Source organism: Gracilinanus agilis, chromosome 4, assembly GCF_016433145.1.
Source record: "Gracilinanus agilis isolate LMUSP501 chromosome 4, AgileGrace, whole genome shotgun sequence".
Lineage (NCBI taxonomy): Eukaryota > Metazoa > Chordata > Mammalia > Didelphimorphia > Didelphidae > Gracilinanus > Gracilinanus agilis.
In genome coordinates this window covers 70,980,210-71,002,529 of record NC_058133.1, presented here as the reverse complement: position 1 = coordinate 71,002,529, position 22,320 = coordinate 70,980,210, and the positions used below count along the sequence as shown (strand labels likewise).

The following is a 22,320-nucleotide window of genomic DNA, read 5'->3' as shown; positions in this document are numbered from 1 at the left end:
ACATGCAAAAAATTTCCAACATTTTAAAAATGATTTAGAATCTCAAATTCTCTCTGTCTTTTCCCCTCTCCCCCACTCCCATTGAGATTTACAGGCACAATCATGTAAAACATTTTTCCATATTAATTTTTCTATGGAAGGAAATTTGAACAAAAAAAAATAAGAAAGTGGAAAAAGTTTGTTTTGGTCTGGATTCAGATTCCATTAGTTCTTTCTATAAAAACCAAAGGTATTCTGTCCTTTGAGATTGTTTTGGATCACTGTATTGCTGAGAATAGCTGTTATTCACAGTTGTTCATCATATAATATTGCTGTCGTGTACACTATTGTCCTGCTTTTCACTCTGCTTCAGTTCAGGTAAGCTTTTCCAGGTTTCTCTGAGATTCTCCTGCTTTTCTTTTTTGACAGCTCAATGGTATTCCATTGCAGTCATATACTATAACTTACTCAGCCATTTTCCAGTTGATGGGTAGGTATCTCCTAACTACAATTCTGTGCTCACACAAAGAGTTGCTTTAAATATTTTTGCACATATAGCTCCTTCCTGTTTATGTTTTTTATTTCCTTGGGCTACAAACTTAATAATGGTTCGCAATCACTCCATAGCTTGGCTAGATGGTCCTCCAGTGGGATAAGACTTCCTTCAGTCAGCTTGCTAAAAAATTTCTCCTATATTTTGTTACATAAATTCTGTTGACAGTTGACAATCTCTTGTGCAGCCCACACTCAAAATCTCTTCAGATTTCCAAGCCCCACTCAAACCTGAACTTCACTGACATTTCCTTTAGAAACAAGAATAATTACCATGCCACAATGAAGCATTGGAGGGGGATTTTACACACACACACACACACACACACACACACACACACACACACACACCTGAAAACCTGATTATGCAAGAGCAACAAGGGAAATTGTGTGAACAAAGACAAAGAGGGAGAAAATAGAGGACATATCTGAGGATAGTGGTCAAATATGACTTAAATAGAAAATTTGTAAGTGGGAATATTATAAGATACAAGTAGAAAGTTTTGACCAAACAAAGAATAAATTCTAAAATATAATACTAATATTCTCTTCATAAATTGTTAGCATCCTCTGCTTTTTAGCATCATGAATACTTTTGTAAGTCATAGTCATTCACAAAATTATTGAGCATCCATCCTAAAAGCTGAACTTTACTACTGGAAGGTGCCCAGTAGTGGAGGAGAAAAAAAGAGTATAAAGAGACATTGTACCTTGGTTGTTGGTGTCCATGTTCTTCATGCCCTGGGACACAGTTGTTGGGAGCTAAAGGACTAATAGTTAAGGAAGTCCTTAGGGCCACTGCTGAGATGCCCACAAATGGTGAAGAGAAATTAAGCAACACTGAGGTGGTTTGGTGAAAAAGGAAATTTAGATTGTGGGTCACATTAATAACCAATGGGTTATGCTGGCATGATAATTCATAGGTTCCTGTGAAGAAAGAAAAAACTTATGATTACGAGCAACCTAAATTTGTAGCATCTGACCAGGAAATCTTCCAGGGATCTAAATCAGAGACACTAAGTTTTTACTGAGTATCTTATTAATTTCCTGATTAACAAAATATTTTTTTAAATCTTACAAATAGTCAGCTAAAGCCATATGCACCATATGTAATTATCTATGACTCTTTCCATCACAGAGAAGAGGAATGAGGAATAGATTCATGAAAGGGGGGGAAATAGCTACATAAGTGGCATAGGTAGAACATTAATCTTGATAGGTAAAACTTCCTGATGGAAATAGTAAATTTAGAACATTATATGACAGCAGAAAAGACTTTTCTGCTTCTGGTCATCTGATCAGCTAGTTTTCCACAATTTTCTAAGAGATGTTATTTTAGAATTGTAATGCTTAAAAAGTTCAAATTAGGATGTTATACTGAATACCTACAATGCCAAGGATCTCCTTCTCAAATGTATCTTTGTGGAAGTTTTTGTGCATTTCCCTTTGAGTGGTTCCTTTGGAAAGGGCTTGAGAAACATATAGCCTGCCTAATTCTCCTGTGGAAGCAGTGATTCCCCAACATCCTTTATATTCAGGGATGAACAAAGGGTAAATTGCTAGTCAATCTCTATCTTTGGGTAGTAAGAAGGAACAAGACTATTAGCCTGAGTAGGAGCTTGTTCTTGGTGTATACCTTTAAAATTCCTTTCATTCTGCTTCAAGAAAAGACACAAACTGGGGGAAGAAAAAAATAACTCCTCAAAAAATCACTTCCCTCTTAATTATATCACATTTGAAATATTTTCACATTGATTATCTCAGTTTATCCTCACAATTTGGCTTCCTATTACCTACAGCATAAAATATAAATACTTCCTTTTATCTTTAAAGCCCCTTTACAAGCTGTCCCCAGTCTATCTTCCCAGCCTCATGTTATATTATACATATTCCCACACTTTGCAATCCAACCAAGGTGGCCTAACGTCTGTTCCTTACCCAGGTCACATCATCTCTCATCTCCACGTCTTTGCATAGCTCTCCCCTATATTTCAACATTGTCTAATGGAATTCTTCTCTTCCTTGAAGATGAATATCAAGCATAATTTATGAAGTGAAGCCTCTCCTGGGTCCTGCAATTGTTAGTGCTCTCCTACTCAAATTACCTTGTATTTAATTACTTTGTATTTATTCTCTTTCTTTCAGTCTGAATAGATTTATTATACAGATTTATCCTTTTGCCTCTCTCATTAAAACGTAAGCTTCTTGTAAGAAGGAACTATTTCATTTGTACCCCCAGTGTCCAGAACAATGCCTAACCATATGATCATCAACCAATAAGCATTAAGTCAATGTTTATTGATTTATTGAGCATGCCTTTGAGGAAGTCAGATGCCAAGATTTCAGAATGAAGAAACCCTCCAAGCTGAATTCAGATTTTCACTAAGTGAAAACTATTTATGAACACAGGCCATAAATGAAGAAATCATAGTCTTAATTATAATAATATTAAGTGGTATATGGTATACTATTGGCATCATCCTATATGATTCACCAATTGATTGAGCTTTCTGATTTTCCCAATTTTTTAATTCAAAGAAATGTTCATACATAAGGGGTACAAGAAATACAAGCAGAGAACAAAATCAAGGGAAGAAATTCTTTCATTTTGTGGCTCCTTGCAATTTTATCTGTGACTACCTTTCCTCTTCATTTTGAAGGGAGAAACATCACACTTACCAAGTGAGTGGTTTTGTCCATTGGCATCAGTCAAATGAAGGGTCACTGTTGGCTGCTGCTTTTCCCCATGAACCATGCCATCAGATGCCAAGAAAATGAAAACTGTGGTGGCCACTCCAGGTTGGTCAAAGCATACCTAGGCACAAATACACATATGTATGACTCATAATTTGCTTTTATATCAATAAAAATATCTACCACATTACAATAGAGCAGCCATTGAAATGATTCTAGTCTACCAAACATAGTATTGCTTCCAATTAGTGAAAACTGAAATAAAACACATCAGTTAAAGATAATGAAGAATACACTAAGTTCCATTTTTTATTAAATACTAAAGGTGAACTCTAAAGGAACTTCAGACATAAAACAGGCAGGGTAAAGCTCACATAGATAACATGGGGGAGGAAGTGGGGTAGAGGATGGAGGAGGAACAGAAACAAGCTTTTCCTGAAGGAGGACAAAGATATAGTCCAAGAAAACGAGTAGAGTTGCCATGATGATGAGAACATGGAGTGGGAAAGTGGAAAGAGATTGGGTGATTGGGTATGGGAAGCAAAGTCTGCTGAGGTTATAGTTGGAATTATCAAAGTCTTCTCCAGCATTACTCTCATGATGCCACAAGGCCTGGTTATGCTTTCATTGTAAATCCCACCCCTACCCTCAAGCACAAATTGCAGTTAGGATGCAGACAAATGCTTCAAAGCAGGAGGACCAGATGCCTTCTTGAAGTAGTTTTGATTCCTAGAACATAATGGTTTAAATGATTACCAGGCAACATGGTATAAGGGAAAAAGAAATGAATTTGGAGTCAGAAACTCTAACTAAAATATTAGTACTACTGCTTGCTACCTCTATGATTCTGAAATCCTTTTCTCATCTTCAAACTAAGATAAGTTGAACTAGTTGGCCTCTAAGGTCTCTTCCAGCTTTAGATTTATAAATATCTCTTAGACTCTGTGTTCTACATAGATAAATGCAGTGGTCATTTTAATGCCAATGAATCACGATGTTCTATACTTCCTTACTTTCTCACATTTCATGTACTTCCCCTTAGAACACTGAAGCCCACCTAAACTGTTAGCCATTTTTATTGATCTAAATTGATACTGAGGACAAAATTTCCACCTTCTTTGGTGCACACATAGCATGTAACTCAGCAGTGTCTAGATCGATATTGATGGAATTACTGCCACTACACAGTAATGAAACAAGAATAATTAGACCCCAGAAAAACTGCCCTCAGTTTCAGAGCAGGATGTGACAAGGAGAGAACTCACTTAATGTGATGAATCTCCAAAGCTTAGAAGCTACATTATCTTTCTAACCAATCCATGGTTTTTCCCTGGCCCACGAAGTAGTAATTTGCATGATTGTATATGTTAGCTTAATTAATAAGAGCTGATGAATGTGAGAAGGCAGCATGGCAAAAATCCCTCAATTCAATCCCACCCCCATTGAGGAAAATTATATCTGTCCTCTTTAGTTGAGTTCTTTCCTTCTCTTTGTCCATTATCTTCTTTTCATCAAAAATATTTTGAGAAGAGAAGAGAAAGAAGAGGAGAGGAAAGGAGAGGAGAAGAAAGGAGATGGGAGGAGAGGAGAGGAAATAGAAATACCCAAAACTTAAATGTACAGTATATAATAAAAGGTATGAAGTTCATCAATTCATGTTTAGAAGAGATCTTATAGTTCACTGAATCCAATCCCATCATTTTACACTTGAGTTTAAATAACTTGTCCAAGGTCATATACCTAGTAAGTATCCAAGTCAGAGTCTGAACTCAAGTCTTCCTGGTTGCAAGCCTAGTCATCTATCTACTACATCACCTAATTCTTCTCTAACACTGAATAATCTCAAATGGATTGGATTGGGGTCATCTGAGAGCAAAATTTGAAATATATCACAAGGTAACCAAGAGACATTTCCAAAGCCCTCAGCCCTGAGTCTACTGGAACAGAAAGGAATTCAAAGTCCCCAAGGAACTCCCTTAATCTTTTCCATTTTGTAAAAAAACAAAGAGGCCTTTTGGGTAAAAAGCTTGGGGTGGGAAGAGCAGGCCCCTTCAGAGCCAAGGAACAAATATGAAGACCAAGTATGCATGTGGTGGCTTCCATCCAGTAGGCTTCAAATCTGACAGAAGGGAATATCTGCCTAGAAGGACAGGAGAAATGAGTCTTCTCAATGCCTTCATCCTGGTCTCTTCACTGACACTATTCACCAGGAAACCAGCTGGTATAGTGGTTGTTCTTATGATGTGGATTCCTTTTTTCTTGGGCCTGAGTCCAAGACCAACATTTCATCTAGGCTCCTTTAAATTCTTTGAAACTCAGACCACTGCAAAAGCTAATTGCTGGGGGATATTAAGATGTCCAGTGGCTTAGTTTGTGGGAAAGGCTAACACTAAGATTTTTGGGGGATATTTTAATATATACCACAGGGAAACATGACATATAGGTGATCTAGTTAGAGGGAAGCAATTGCACCTCAGGAATATACTTTAAGAAAAGAGTTAGAAACAGTGGTTGATCTGGCATGGGATGCCAGATGCCTAGTTGTCTGTGCAACTTGAAAAATGCAGATAACTTTAGCAGAACAATGAGATGCATTCTGTATTTCTCTTCTAATATAGGAAAGCTACATTATCGGCAGCTACATTAGCACAAAGCCTGGAGTTAGGAAGACTCATCTTCCTGAGTTCAAATCAGATCTCAGACATGTACTAATTTTGTGATTCTAAACAAGTCACTTAGCTCTACTATAGAACTACCTCACAGAGAAGTTATGAAGATAAAACACATAAAGAGTTTTATAAACTTTAGGCTGCTATATAAATGGCAATTATTAGAATTTTAAAATTCTGGGAATATAGTTATCTCTGTCATGCATTTCTTCTTTTTCCTAGAGAGCTAAAGAATACTCTGAGTCCTCTAATCTTCTCAAGTGACCGTGTCTCGATCCACTTAGGTCTAGAATATATATAAATTGATTATCTCTTTTTTTGTGAAATGATGCTATTACCATTCCCAGTTTCACTCATTTTCTTAGAAATAACTATATAGCTAATTTCTTTAGACTTAACTAATAGAGAGGTAGCATTTGAATCTAAAATTTTCTTGGCACCATGGAATTCTAGGTTGGGAAAGTTCCTCTACCAATATGGTTACATTTCATATTTCCCTCCTAGAATGTAAAGTGCCTTGAGGTCAGATCTTACTTGTTTATTGGTTTGTTTTTTATCCCAGGAGTCAAGCACAGTTTCTTGCACTTATTTTTTAATAAATACTAGGTGAATTGAAAGCAAGGGTAATTTGCTTATAGTGATACATGAATAGTGTAAGAATTTCCACTTTTAGTCCTTGTGCTTGATAGTTCTATTGCCATTATTGGCTAAAATTTCTCCTTTGGTCCATACATTTGTAGTTTTACATCAAATACTTCTCTTGTTGCCCCTAGTTATGACTAGTGAAATTCACCCTGCCAAGTATCCTAGTTCCTTGTGTCTAGGAAATTTCAACAGTATTGACCTAATTTAGCCAATTTAGGATAGGGCAGTCTAGTTAACAGTAGCCTTTGCTACTCCTGACAGTCCCCTTAAATCACTAGATCACAATACGAGGACAACTTTCCATAATCAATGCCAGTCTTGATAACTCTTAGATCAAAATCGTGACCCCCAGAAGGGACAAAGTGCCCTTTAAAACACACATTTCAAAGAAGGAAATCCCCATCAGCTCTCTGTCAAACATAAGAGACAAGTCAGACCTTCTCAGAAAAGCCCAGATTTCCTTGGGGCCAGGCAAAACCCTCAGGACCACAGGGGACAGCAGTGAAATTCAGTCTGTTCATAACTCTGAAAGGACTTTCTTTGAAACAAACAAACAAAAATAATAAGTGAAAAGCAAAACTAACCTCAAATGCTCAGTTACTTTATGATCCAAAGGCTTCACATAAAACCAACCAAGCCAACTGGGGCCAGTGGTGGGATGTTAAGACTAAAGGAATGTTTCACCTAATGCAGAACAGTTTGAGAGAGAGAAATCTCTCTTGTCTGCCCTCTAGGCCCAGACCCACTTAGTAAACAGGCAGGCCAAGTATTTCAGCTTTCTGGTCATCTTTGTGGTGGTCCCTGGAGAACTGACCCCAAGACTGCACCACAAACTTGAAAAGAATCTTCTCTGAGGTCTAAAAATGTATTGGATTTGTTACTGGCTCGTTGTTTTTCCCTGTGCCCTTCCTCTTTTTTTTCTTCAGCTATGGGCACTTCTCAATTCTGAAGGGGAAGAGGAAACACTCTAGCCATGGCATATAGGCAGTGCCAGGGATTATCCCTCTGGTGAATGGAGACTTGTAGACATTAGCCAAGAAATAAGAAGGCTCTTTTTTTCTTTTTTGTTATGAAAATTAATTTTTATTCTGAACTTAACAAACACCAACTAGATTAGGCATTTCTATGTAAAAAGTAGGACAGAAGGAGTATTATGCATAAAATTTCAGGTCTCTATTATTTAAAGTTTACTTATCAAGTACAGCTAAATACCTTTTTTTTTTTTAAACCCTTGTACTTCAGTGTATTGTCTCATAGGTGGAAGATTGGTAAGGGTGGGCAATGGGGATCAAGTGACTTGCCCAGGGTCACACAGCTGGGAAGTGGCTGAGGTCGGGTTTGAACCTAGGACCTCCTGTCTCTAGGCCTGACTCTCACTCCACTGAGCTACCCAGCTGCCCCAGCTAAATACCTTTTAATGAAAAAAGTAAATACTATGAAATGGTCGAATTCATATTGTTGGAATTTTATGTTTTTGTTTAGTCAGTCAGTCATACCTAACTCTTCATGAACCCATGGACCATATAACATCAGGTCCTTCAATCCCCAACTACTTCCCAAAGTCAGTCCAAGCTCATGTCCATTGCTTCTATTACACTATCTGGTCATCCTGTCCCCTTTTCCATTTGCCTTCAATCTTTCCAATGAGTCTTGTCTTCTCATTATTTGGTCAAAAAATTTATGTTTCATCTTCTTGTCCTTCCAATGTAAAGTCTGAATCAATTTCTTTAAGTATTGACTGATTTAATTTCATTGCTGTCAAGGGACTCTCAAAAGTCTTCTCTAGTATCATTATTTGAAAGCATTGATTCTCCAATGCTCAATTTTCCTTATAGTCCAAATTTCAGAGCCCATTGTTACTGGAAAAAAAAACAATATAGCTTTGACTATACAGACATTTGTCAGCAAGGTTATGTCTCTGCTTTTTAGCATGCTGTCCAGATTTGCCATAGCTTTCCTTCCAAGGAGTATCTTAATTTCACGACTTCAGTCACCATCTGCAGTGATGTTTGATCCCAAGAACGTAAAATCTGACACTATTTCTATTTCTTTTCCCTGTATTTTTCAGAAAGTGATAGGATCAGTTGCCAAAATTTTAGGGTTTTTTTTATGTTAAACCTCAAGTCAGCTTTTACACTCTTCTCTTTTATCCTTACCAAGAGGTTTCTTAATTCTTCTTCACTTTTTGCCATCAGGAAGTATTGTCTGAATATCTGAGATAGCTAATAATACTTCCACAAGCTTAATTCTGAAGTTCTATTCATCCAGTCTGTCATTTTATATTATCTACTCTGCATATGTAAATAAATAAGATGACAACATTCAGCCTTGTCGTACTCCTTTTCCAATTTGAAACCAATAAGTTGTTCAGTATTTCGTTCTAACATGTTCTATGCTTCTTGGCCACATACACATTCCTCCAGAGATAAGTAAGACGATCTGGTACTCCCATATCTTTGAAGACTTGCTATATTTTGTTGTACACAAATGCTTTAGTGTAGTCAATGATGCAGTAGATGTTTTTTTCTGAAACTTCCTTGCTTTCTCCAGAACCTAGAAAATGTTGGAAATTTGGTCTCTAGTTCACCTGCTTCTTTGAAAAACAGGCTGTTCTTCTAGTAATTATGAAGCCTAGGTTGCAGAATCTTACGCAGGACCTTGTTGCTATGTGAAATGAATTTAATTGTTCAGTTAATTTGAACATTTTTGCCATTTCCCATCTTAAGGATTTGGATATAAGCTGATTGTTTCCATTTCAGAGGCTATGGTGAGTTTTCCAAATTTGCTGGCATATTGAATGTAACATTTTAACCATCATCTCTTAAAAATTGTGCTGAAATTCCATCAAGTCAACTAGCCTTATTATTAGTAATACTTCTTAAGGCCCACTTGGCTTCATGCTCCAGGGTATCTGGCTCTAGAACAGTAACCACATCACTGTCATTGTCAGTGATATTAAGACCTTTCTATAATTCTTTTACATTTTCTCACCACCTCTTCTCAATTTCTTCTATTTCTGGTAAGTCCCTATCATCTTTGTGTTTTAATACATCCATTTTTGTATGATAGATTCCCTTAGTATCTCTTGCCTTCTCTCTTTTTTTTGTAAACCTTTACCTTTTGTCTTAGAATCAATATTCTGTAATGGTTCCAAGGCAGAAGAGTGGCAAGGTCTAGGCACTAGAGGTTAAGTGACTTACCCCAAGGTCACACAGCTAGGAAGTATCTGAAGCCAGGAGCTCCTTTTTCTAGACTTGGCCCTCAATCCACAGAGTCACCTTAACTGTCTCCAATGGCTAGTTTCTTGAAGAGTTTTCTTGTCTTTTCCATTCTATTGTTTTCTTCTATTTTTTTGCATTGTTCGTTTAATAAAATCTTTGTATCTCTCCTTGCTATTCTCTGGAATTCCATATTCAACTGATTTTACTTTTTTCTTTCTCCTTTACTTTTTACTTTCCTTCTTTCTTCAGCTCTTTGTAAATCCTCATCAGACATCCTGTTTGTTTTCTTGTTCTTTTTCTTTAGAATATTTTTTGTTGCTGCTTCCTATGTAATATTTTGAACCTCTGTTTATGGCTCTTCAGGCATTTCATATATCAGACTGAATTCCTTAAACTAATTGCCTCTTCCACTTCATATTCATAAGGAATGTTACTGAGGCTATACCAATATGATCTGCTGTTGTCTTTTTTTTCTCCTTCAATTTTAAGTCTGGATTTTGCAATAAGAAGTTCAAGCTCTGAGTCACAGTTATTTGCAGCTTTATTTTAACTGACTGAATAAAGCTTCTTCACCTATGAGTGCAAAGTATTTAATCAATCTGATTTTGATATTGATCATCTTATAATGTCTACAGGTAGAGTCACCTTTTGGGTTGTTAAAAAAGTGTTTTCAATGATCAGCAAGTTATCTTGACAAAACTCTACTAATCTCTGCCCTGTTTGATTTTATATTTCAAGGCCAAACTTACCTCTTATTTCAAATATTTTTTGAATTCTTATCCCTTATAATGAATGTGTCATCTTTTTTATGTTATTTCTATAAGATGTTGTAGGTGGGTCTTCAGAAAACTGATTAACTTTTGTCTCTTCAACAACAGTTATTGGAGCATAGATTTGTATTACTATTATGATGAATAGTTTGCCTTGGATTCAAACAAATATCTTTCTATTATTTTGGAGATTGTAGTCCAGTACTGCTTTTCTTTCCCTTTTGTGTACTGTAAGGGATACTCCATTTCTTCTAAGGGATTCTTGCCCACAGCAGGGTATGTAATGATCATATTAATCAAATTTACCCATTCTCATCCATTTAAGGTTTCTGACACCCATCTCTTCTTTGACCATTTCCAGATTCCCTTGGACCATAGTTCCATAGATTCCAGGTTCCAATGCAATATTGATCTTTATAGCATCAGACTTTCCTTTCATCACCAACATATCTGCAATTGAGCTTCCTTTTGGCTTTGGCCCAGCAACTTCATCAGTACCAGAGTTACTTGTAGTTGTCCTCTACTCTTCGAACATAATGTGTTACATACCCTCCAACTTGAGGGACTTCTCTTCTGATATCATATCTATTCTCATTTTAGTACTATCTATAGGATTTTCTTAGCATATATACAGGAGTGGTTTGTCATTTCCTTCTCCAGTGGATCACCTTTTGTTAGAACTCTCTACTATGACCTGTCTATCATGGTTAACCCTGTATGGCATAGTTCATTGTTTTATTAAGCTACGAAAGCCCCTCTGTAAGTGTCTCATGAAGAAAAGTATTTGAATTTTGTTGTTATAACTACATGAGATATATTATTTGTATTAATTGGGACCAGGCTACAAGGGCAACCTGTAGTTTTCAGTGTTTTTTTTTCTGTTTGACTAGTTTTTTTAAGGTTCTTTCCATTTTAAAAAACATATCTTTAATATTGTACTAGTAATGCTAGCTGTAGCAATTAGAGAAGAAAAAGAAAATGAAGGAATTAAAGAAGGCAATGAGGAAATAAAACTATCACTCCTTGAGGCTGATATGATGGTATAATTAGACAACCCTAGAAAATCAAATAAAAAGCTAGTGGAAATAATTAATAACTTTAGCAAAGTTGCAGGATACAAAATAAACCCACATAAATCATCAGCATTTCTATATATTTCCAACAGAAATCAGTAGCAAGACTTAGAAAAAGAAACTCCATTTAAAATAAGTCTGGACAATATAAAATATTTGGGAATCTTTCTGTGAAGACAAACACAGGAATTATATGAACACAATTACAAAACATTTTTCACACAAATAAAACTAGAGCTAAACAATTAGAAAAACATTAATTGCTCATGGGTAGACCAAACTAATATAACAACAATGACAATCCTATCTAAATTAATTCAGTGCCATATCTATCAAACTACCAAAAAACTACTTTATAGAACTTGAAAAAATAATAACAAAATTCATCTGGAAGGACAAAAGGTCAAGAATATCAAGGGAAGTAATTTTAAAAAATGTGATGGATGTTAGCCTATCAGTACCAGATCTTAAACTGTACTATAAAGCAATGATCATCAAAACAATCTGGTACTGAGTAAGAGATAAGAAGGTGGATCAATGGAATAGATTAGGGTCAATGACCTCAGCAATCTAGGGTTTGATAAACCCAAAGATCCCAGATTTTGAGAACTCAGTCTTTGACAAAACTGCTGGGAAAACTGGAAAAAAGTATGGAAAAAAATAGGTTCAGATCAACATCTCACACCCCATTCCAAGATAAGTTCAAAATGGGTATATGACTAAAACATAAAGAGTGATAAATTGGGTGAACATAGCGTAGTTTACCTGTCAGATCTGAGAAAGGAAGAATTTAAGACCAAACAAGAGATAGAGAGCATTACAAGATATAAAATGAATAATTTTATTATATTAAACTATAAATGTTTTGTGCAAACAAAACCAATGCAACCAAGTTTATAAGGGAAGTAACAAACTGGGGAACATTTTTATAACTAATTTCTCTGATATATTTATCTAATTTCTCAAATTCAAATTCAAAAAGTCTAATTTCTCAGATATATAAAGAACTAAGTAAAATTTATAAGAAACCAAGCCATTCCCAATTGGAAAATGGTCAAAGGATATGAAAAGGCAGTTTTCAGATAAAGAAATCAAAGCTATCAATAATCATATAAAAATGTTCTGAATCCCTCATGATTAGAGAAATGCAAATCAAAACAACTCTGAGGTATCACTTTACACCTAACAGATTGGCCAATATATAAAGGAAAATAATAAATTTTGGAGGGGATGTTGCAAAATGGGGCACTAATGCATTGCTGGTGAAGTTGTGAATTATTCTAACCATTCTGGAAGCCAAATTGGAATTATGCCCAAAGGGCTTTAAAAGAATGTATTCCCTTTGATCCAGCAATACCACTATTGGGTTTGTATCCCAAAGAGATAAAACATAATGGGGATGGACCTGTGTGTACAAAAATATTTATAGTTGTGCTTTTTGTGGTGGCAAAAACTTATATGGAGAAATTCTCAAATATCCCCTTAATAATTTTAATATTAAATATCATTGCCGATAATTAGTATTTGTATAAGATGGGGAAAATGAGAGAGAGAGAGAAGAATTTACCAATGTCTGAAATGTAAGTTACTGATAGAGTTCTGCTTTAAGTTTGGCATTCTGGTTTTTGGACTTCCTCCTGCAGTCTACCTGGAATATTTTTCCAGATGGTGACATTGGAAACTAGCCCTAGCTAATACTTTTTTGCAGAGACCCTAGAATAGAAAAGATTATGGAAAGTGAAATGAGATAAGAGGAGGTTGTACTGGGAGGATACATCATGTAAAAGACTAAGCTGAAAAAAGATAGAGACCAGTGTCTAAAGAGCAATTACTTGGAGGACAAAGGAGCAAAGGCAGAAATTGATTCAATGGGGAAAAAGTGGTAATCGATGATTAATCACTGTCTATTCAGTGCCAATTCTATGCCACGTACAGTATTAGGTATATGCATTCTGCAGAACTATCTAAGTTTCAGTTGTGGGTGTGAGGAAGCAAATACAATTACGGACACAAAAGTTTGCTAAGCACTTTTGATGTCTGCAAAAGATGAAAATATATTTTTAAAATGAACAGATTAATAACTATCACATGAGAAATAGAAAACAAACCACAGTGGAAATATAAATTGTTCTGTAATGGTGAAAAATAGCCCTTACAGAGTAAAATTTAAAGGGGAGAGGGAGGGAAATTTTATAGTAATTTCTCCCTCTTGTCCAATGAAAGCAGTGTTGGGTACTATTAACTTGGAGTCAAGAAAAACTCCCAAACTGAAGGTGAATCCTGAGTCCTATCCTTACTACATGTGTACCACTGGACAAATCACTTGCCTTGCTGAGGCTTAGTTTTTTTGCTCTCAAAAATGGTGATAAAAATAAAATCTGTTTTACAGGTTTCCTATGAGCCTCAAATAACATAATATAGGCAAATTATTCTTGAGAACTACTCCTTACAGTGCTACGTGAGCTTCAGGAAGAGCTTCTATCTAAAGATTGCAGGTAACTAAATAGGACACTTAAAGGGGCCAGATTTTCTTTTAAATTCATTATTTTCATTCTCTTAGGCATAAATCTTTCTATATGATATTATGCAATTCCTACATATATAAAAAAGCACTTTAAAAGCATTATCTCCTTTCATCCTCTCAGTAACCCAATAGTACCTGTAAGGCAGGTGCTATTATTCTTCTCATCATTTTACAGATGAAAAAACCAAGGTTGAAAGTGTAATTGTTTTGTCCAGGATCACAGAGATAGTGGGGAAGGAAAGAAATGAGCATTTATATAGCACCTAGTGCATACCAGGAACTGTATGTATGCGTATATGTATATGTTCCATGTATAATCTATCTATCTATCTATCTATCTATCTATCTATCTATCTATCTTCTACATTGTATAATCTCCATATATGTTATATCTGTATATGTCCATATATAATATCTACATATGTATGTAATATCCTGTATATATAATATAATCTCTCTATATGTATATGTCCTCTATAGTATGTGACCTCTCTCTGTATGCTGCATATATGTATCCACATATTATGGACATGTTAAAAACATACATATATCCACATACTATGGACATTTTAAACTGATTTGCTATGCTTTAGAAAATCAGATGATCAAGATTCGTGATAATTATATGTAAAATAAGAGTAAATGGGATCAAAGTAAGAACCTGAAAGATTTTCCTATGAATAAAATGAATTCACTTTAGTGCATGGGTCTTGTAGCATTTGCTTTTTCCACTCAGAGATCTTTTTATTTTCTTGCTATTTAGAGTTCTTGGCTATGTTCTAGAAAGCTGAAGTTGCCAGAAAAATGACCTCCAGATTAAGTGAAGTGTCCTTTGTAGTACTTAACAGTCCTGACAATTAGCATTGTCCTACAAGCCTAAATTGTGAGAAGAGAAAAAAAAATCCAGTTGTAGCCAAATAAGAAAATTAATAAAAAATGAAGACATGACCTGGTATGCTAGTTTTTTATTATTATTATTTCTTTAGCCCACAGCTGTTTACTATCACAAATACTTTATAGCTATAATTCTGTGGAAAAGAGACAAAGAGAATTATGGGGGTTTGGATAAGTGATATAATGTGGCCTTTAGCTCGAATTCTCCCTCATTCTGGGACCTCTACAACTGGCACCGTTGTCCTAGTCTAGCAAAATCATGGACCTTTTTGGGACCTGGCCTGACATCTTAGGAAACATCTGTTCTGTGCTCGACATCCATAAAGTCATAGAAAATTAGAACTGGGAGAATTATAGAATTTAGAGCTGGAATAGACTGGAAAATTCATTGAATCTAACTACCTCCTTATTCCAGATGAGGAAAGAGACCCAGAGGAGCGATGCTACTTGCCTAAGGTCACACAGCTGGTACCTAGCAAAGCTGAGAATTAAATTGAAGTTCTCTGATCACAAATCCACTAGAAATCTTAGAGAACACCCAGTAAGTAGTGTTAAGATAAGATCACTGATTTAGAGCTGGAAAAAGCAAGAGAGGCCCAAGTCTTCCTTTTACAGATAAGGAAGCAGAGGGTCAGAAAAGTTAAGTGATTTACCCGTGGTCACTGTGACCCTAGATAGTGAAAGAGATAAAGTTTGGACAAAATTTCCCCCGACCCCTTCATTTTATATATGAGGAACTGCTATTCAGAGAAGTTTATGAGCAGACCTTAGAGTCAGACTTAAGACCACTGACCTTTGAAGGAAGGAAAGGGGCATGTATGAAGCATTTATAATGCACATATTAAGTATTTAATAAAGAGCATATTATAAAATAAAAATATAATAATATATGCCAGGTACCAAGCTTAGGCAGTGTCTCAGCATCATCCCATCACAAATTTTCAAGATTTTAGAGGTTATCTATGAAGAAATGGAAGGAAGTGGAGAATGGTTCCATAACAATTTATTCCAGTTTATATAGATGCATGAACTATGCATCTATCATGCAGAACTGGGATTTGAACCCAGGTCGTCCCTATTTACCTACAAATTACAAAGAAGAAAACTGAGGAAGAAGGAGAATAATGAATTTTCCCAAGGTACAGCAGCTATTTTCTCTCAAAGAACTCTGATCTCCTATCTAACCATTCAGGTCCTTTTTCATTATGCCACACTGGCTCTCCCTTCTCTCAACCAGGAGATCCAAATTCATTTATCAAGGCTATGAACTCTCGGGCAAAGAAAACACAAGTTGCATTCCCAAGGCATCGGCAACAAAGTGTTTTATCTGCTTATAATGGATATAGGTGAAAGAAACTACTATATCAAAGCCAAACTCAGACTGGCCCATATATGTAAGAATATGATGTGTTACCAAATAATCTGCCTATCCTGGTTTCTGTACCTCAATGACCTATAGCGATTTGGCTCTGGGCTGGGTCTCTGACCCCATACTACAGCTTTTATATATGATTCCTGGAGGAGGACATCTTGGAAAAGGATATTGGTATTATAAGATATTACTAAGACCTCGGAATCAACTTCTTTTTGTCTTGGCGTGTATGGATGTGTGTGTATATAATTAGTAGAAAAAGCTATGGGTTTGGACAAAGAAAACATGGATTCAAATACGATATTTGTTTCTAACTGTATAATGTTAAAAAATAAAGCTTTCTTAGTATCATTTTCTTTATCAGGAAAAGGAAGAGGTTAACTGATCCTTAAATCCTCCTCTATTTGTAAATCTGTGATGCTATGAGCCTCCACTGGATTTTTCATTTAAAAAAAAAAACTCTTGAGAATATGAAAATATTAGACAAAAAATTTTTTTGACCTCAATCTTATCATGATTTTGTCTTAACTTCCTGGCTAGCCCTCACCATATCCATTAACTCTTTATTATATCGCTGCTGTTTTTCAGTCATTCAGTTGCATCTGACTCTTCATGACCCAGTCGACCATAGAATGTCAATACTGTCTTGGGCAATGATGGGCAAAGTACAACCCCCAGGCCAGATTCAGCCTCCTGAAATGTTCTTTTCTGCTGGGTGACATTATTCCTAATCTGACGAATACAATGAGTAGGATACAATACAATGAAACTTCTAAAGAGTTGCCTTAGAAACAGACTGACAGATGAGCATTTCCTTTCCTTTGGCCCCCTCTTTAAAAAGTTTGCCCATCACTGGTCTAGGAGGGGATTTTCTTGGCAAAGATATTGGAGTGGTTTGCTATTTCCTTCAGTAACGAATTAGGGAAAACAGAGATTAAGTGAGTCATCCAAAGTCATACAGCTAGTAAATGTCCATGGCCATATTTTTAACTCATATATTCCTGGCTCCAGGCCCAAAGCTCCATCCATTGAGCCATTTAGCTTCTCCTTCATTTTATACCCACTGCTTAAACTTAGGTCTCCTTCTATATCCTTTCCTTGGCCCTCTATTCTTTCCCCTCCACATTGTCTTTTAGTAATTTCATCCACTACAATGTCTCATCTCTATGGTCAAACAGTATTCCCAATTTTAGTCCTTAATAACAAATTCTTATTAGCACTCTAGATCCATATTTTTAAGTTACCTTTGACAAATCTCCACTTGGATTCCCTTTTCCACCCTCTAACATCTTAAATTCAACATGTCCAAATCGTATCTTCCTCTTCTACTCTAATAATTTGCCCTTAGCTCTTAATATCCATATTCCTATAGAAAGGAATAACTTTCACAAACCCACAAACTGAGAGCTATTTTGTACTCTTCTCTTTCTTACTACCCCAACATTCTTTTAATTCCCAAATCCTGTACAATCTATGTCCACAATCTGTCCTCTATCTGTCCCCTCCATGACAATCCCACTAACATCCCTAATTCTGACTTTTCTTGCTTCTGACCTTTTTTTCTTGCATTATCCCCCTAATTGGTATTTCAGTATCTCTCTTCATTCTGTACTTCACAATGTCTTGAGTGTAATCTTCCTAATCCATTTCTTTTGTCCCATTAAACCTCAATTCAAAACTCTTCAATGGTTCTTCATTGCCTACTCAATGTTAACATATTTCTTAGAATATAAGTTCTTCTACCATCTGGCTTCAACCAATCCTTTCCAACCTATTTCACATTACTTTTTTATATGTCTTCCACTTCTTGTCAAACTATACATCATCATCATTCTTAGCCTACCTCTCTAATCACCATGTTTTTGCTCACCCATCCCCTCTGCCTTAAATGGTCTGCAATTCACACTCGGTTAAACTATTGAAATCCCATTTTTCTGATAAAATTCAAATCAGGCACTACTTCCTCCATAAATCCTTCCTTTATTCCCACAACGTAAAGTGATCACTTTTTTCATCAGCTTTCTCATAGTGGTGTGTAAATTCCTTTGAATTTTTAGTATTCTTCTTCATACCCTAGTTATTTTTGTGTATGTGTTTTATCTTCCTTAGTAGACATAAATATCTTCAAATGAAGGACTTAATCTTATTTCATCTCTGCATCCTCAACATCTAATTACAGAATAGAATCATAAAATATTTTATATGTGACATGCCTCTTTTTAGAGACTTTCAGATATTACAAAGTCTTAGGCAATTCAAATAAATTAAACAAAAATTTATTAAGAGCCTACTATGTATGTGGGCCTGGGAATAAAATAGCCTCTGCCCTCAAGAAGTTTGCATTTTATTGAGAGGAGATAAAGTATGTATAAAGAGAAATAAATATTCTATATATGCAGAGTATAAATAAAATATAATTTCAAGTGGAAGAGAGTTCTAAGCTCTTTAGGAATCAAGAAAAGTCCTATATAGGAGTTTGTCTGACCATGAAAGAAATTAGGAATTCTAAAGGGATGGAGATAAGTAGGGAAATAAGGAGAGGCAAAGGCAAACAGTTGGGAGATGAGATACCATGTCTAGCAAAACAACCACTTTGACTAGCGTAGAGGATGAATTAAGGGGCTTTATATGAAATAATATTGGAAAGTTTATGAGAGCCAGATTATGGAAGGCTTTAAATGTCAAACCAAGGCTCACTTTCCAGAAAAAAAATTTGTCAAGGACATATATGTGGGATTTTCATAAGGATCTACTTTCATTGTAAATCATAGATCTTACAAGTCTTCACAGGATTTTATTGTCAGGTTAAGTAATTCCAATCAGAGTATATGTTTTATTTTAGATTAACCTCAGATTTTAGATTAACCTTAGATTACTTAAAAGGATTTTTTAGACTTTGAGAAAATGCTTTTTCTACCCTTTCAAGGAAGATAATTTTTAGAAATTAAAAAAAAATTAATAATACTCTATTCAGATCTAAAAGCAAAATATTATTTATGGTCATTAAAAATATTTTGATTTATATATTTTCTTTTATTCCACATATACATTTCAGTTTCTTTTCTAAATCTAACCCTCTGAAATATCTGTCTCATATATGTAGAATGAATCACTAAATTATATATATATTATGGTTCCATAAAAGTGAAAAATCTCTAGAATGTAAGCAAATATGGAAAGACCAATATGAAGTAAATCTGTATTCAAGTTCATAGAGCTAATAATAGATAGGAATGGTAAGATTTGAATACACTTCCTTCTGCCTAGAAGGATGTCTATCTATAATACATTAGAAATGCCATAGAAAGGATTCCAGCAACAAGTAAGATGTTGAACAAGATATCCTCTAAATTTCTTCCAAATGCTAGAATTTTATAACAAGTTCCTTGATTGTAGAGGCTATTCAAATTGTTATTTGTTACCCAAGTACTATATATTGCATGTTGTAGCTATCTTAAAAATAATTGTTGAATAGAATTGAACTGTTTAGTTTCAACATTAATATTTGTCTAATTGTTATGATTATTACTAATAATTTTCATTTATCCATTAAGTTCCATGAATTTCAAAGGACTTTTCATTTGTATAAATAATTTTGTTTGGTATCTGAAGAATGTTTCATAGTTATTTGAGTATGGTTCTCTCTCACTTGAGTCTTGTGTTTGGATGTTAAATTTGCTGTTCGTCTCTATTTTTCCCCCCAGTTAGGAATTCTTGAAAATCGTCCATAACATTAAATTTTCATTTTCCCCCTGTAGGATTATACTTAGTTTTTCTGAATAGGTTATCCTTGGGTGTAGTCCTGACTTCTTTGCATTTTGGAATAACATATTCCAAGTCCTCCATTCCTTTGTAAAACATGGTTTTATTTTCAGTAATTAAATGACTTTAGTTTTTTTTCTTTTATTCAAGGGATTGAATCAAAGTAATTGAATAATAACATAACAGCATGGATTTTTTATCTATTTTTTGGAGAAAGAGAAGGAAGGGAAAGGAATAAGCATTTGTATTACACTTACAATATGCCAGGCAAGAAACTAAGCACAGTGATTTACAAATAATATCTCACAACAGTGATTTACAAATAGATCTTACAAAAACCCTAAGAGGTGGATACTGTTGTTATCCCCATCTTATAATTGAGGAAACTGAAATTAAGTGATTTGCCAAGAGTTACACAGCTAGGAAGTGTCTGAGGGTGGATTTGTACTTGGGTCTTCCTGATTCCATGTGCTATTTCTTCTATTCCAGGAAAATTGTGGTGGGTGAGGTGTAGAAATAAAACAAAAAAAAAAAGGTAAAATTCTGCTAACAATAATATAAATAATGCTGAAGATGAAAAAAATGGAAACTATCTAAACAGACCAATGGAGTTGCCCAGGGAATTTACTGACCAACTTAGATTAAAAACAAAAATAATCCCTCAAAAATTGTATTGGCCTGAAGGGCAAGAAACTAATGATGAATTTTTTTTAAATGTGGTGTGGTCCTAAAAAACAATGATGCCAGGAGTGCCAAAGCCTAGAATAAGCTGATTTCCAGAAATTGCTAAAGACAACAAAAAGAAGTTTGTGTTATTTTAAATATCTATGTTGAAGATAAGGAGAAGATTAAAGAAGGGATAATATTACTGCTGAATGAGGTTTAGGATGATAAAAGCTAAATACAAAAGAAGGCCAGAACTATTCATATTTGATTTTACCTGTTTTCTATGCAGAGAAGAATAATGAAGATGGTCTGGGAAATGGATAATAAAGATAGCAGGGAACCAAAGCCCATGACAAAAGTGGAAAATTTAAGAATACTTAGTTGCCTTCAATGACTTTAAGTCATACATTCAAGGGTACTAGAAGAACTTGTAGATACATATGCTAAGTCATTATCACTGATATTTTGAAAATTTTGGAAAATGGAAGAGGCATCAGGGAACTAGAGGAGAAGAAAATTTCATCTTGATTTTTAAAGGGAGAAGAGTAGATTCTTAAACTATTAGAGACTTTGATTTTGATTCCTGGCAAATTTCCAGAGTGCATTTTTAAAAGGATGATTTTTAAGCACTTTGAAAATAAAGTGAAAACTATAAAGAAATATGGAGTTCAATGAGGAAGAGGCAAATGAAAATAATTTCAGTTTTTTTTATAGTCACTGGATTGGTATATAAAAGTAATTCCATAGTCATAGTTTAATTTATTTTAAGTAAGGCATTTGGCATCTTGAATAATATGCTTGTAGATAAGATGTAAAGGTGCAAGGTTGATTATCTTATAATGCTGGTCTGGAGCATTTGCAGACCCCATTAGCTTTTTCAACTGATGCAACTTCTCCATAGGAAAGATTTTATTGAGGAGTTTGATTCTAGGACACTTGTGATAACATATACAGTATTTTGAAGAGACTTAGAACATGTAAGAATATTCTATTATTGTTATTGATCACCTAAACATGTGGATCTCTCATTGGCTTTGGAGGCATTCAAAAAGGCTTGTCAAGTTTTAGCTAGTTCTCTTTGGTTCATATTGGTGACAATTTTATATAATAAGCTGTTCCACCATCTCTCCAAGGCATTTCCCTTACATATCAACTGCCAGAAGCAATTGGTTACTCCATATGGAGAGGTCACATTATCTAAGCAGGTTGATGAGATCAGTGAATGTACCAGATTCCAATTACAATTGTCCATTTAATATTTTTAACTGATGGAATACACAGACAAAAAGAGTGATAACTAATGGAAGAGAATCATATATTCTGGAAGGTGAATCAGATTTTATGGAAAACAAAATCAATAAAAAAAATTCATGGTAAATGTTAGGCATGAACTTAATAAGATGAAATTCAGTGGGGATTAATGTAAAGTTTTATAATGGAATCATAAAATCATCTTTATAAGTACAGGGTCAAGGAAGCATGGCTATGTAGCAATTCAC

General features: G+C 34.9%; 1 protein-coding gene across 1 annotated transcript in view; it reads right to left on the bottom strand.

Moving 5' to 3' along the window:
• Positions 1-22,320, bottom strand: part of PAPPA2 (pappalysin 2) — a 386,296-nt gene that overhangs the window by 181,568 nt on the left and 182,408 nt on the right. Inside the window, exons 12-13 of the mRNA XM_044674282.1 lie at positions 3,211-3,346; positions 1,242-1,458 (exon numbers count right to left, since the gene is read on the bottom strand). Of these exons, the coding sequence (XP_044530217.1) occupies positions 1,242-1,458; positions 3,211-3,346 (353 nt within the window). The remainder of the gene's footprint in view (positions 1-1,241; positions 1,459-3,210; positions 3,347-22,320) is intronic.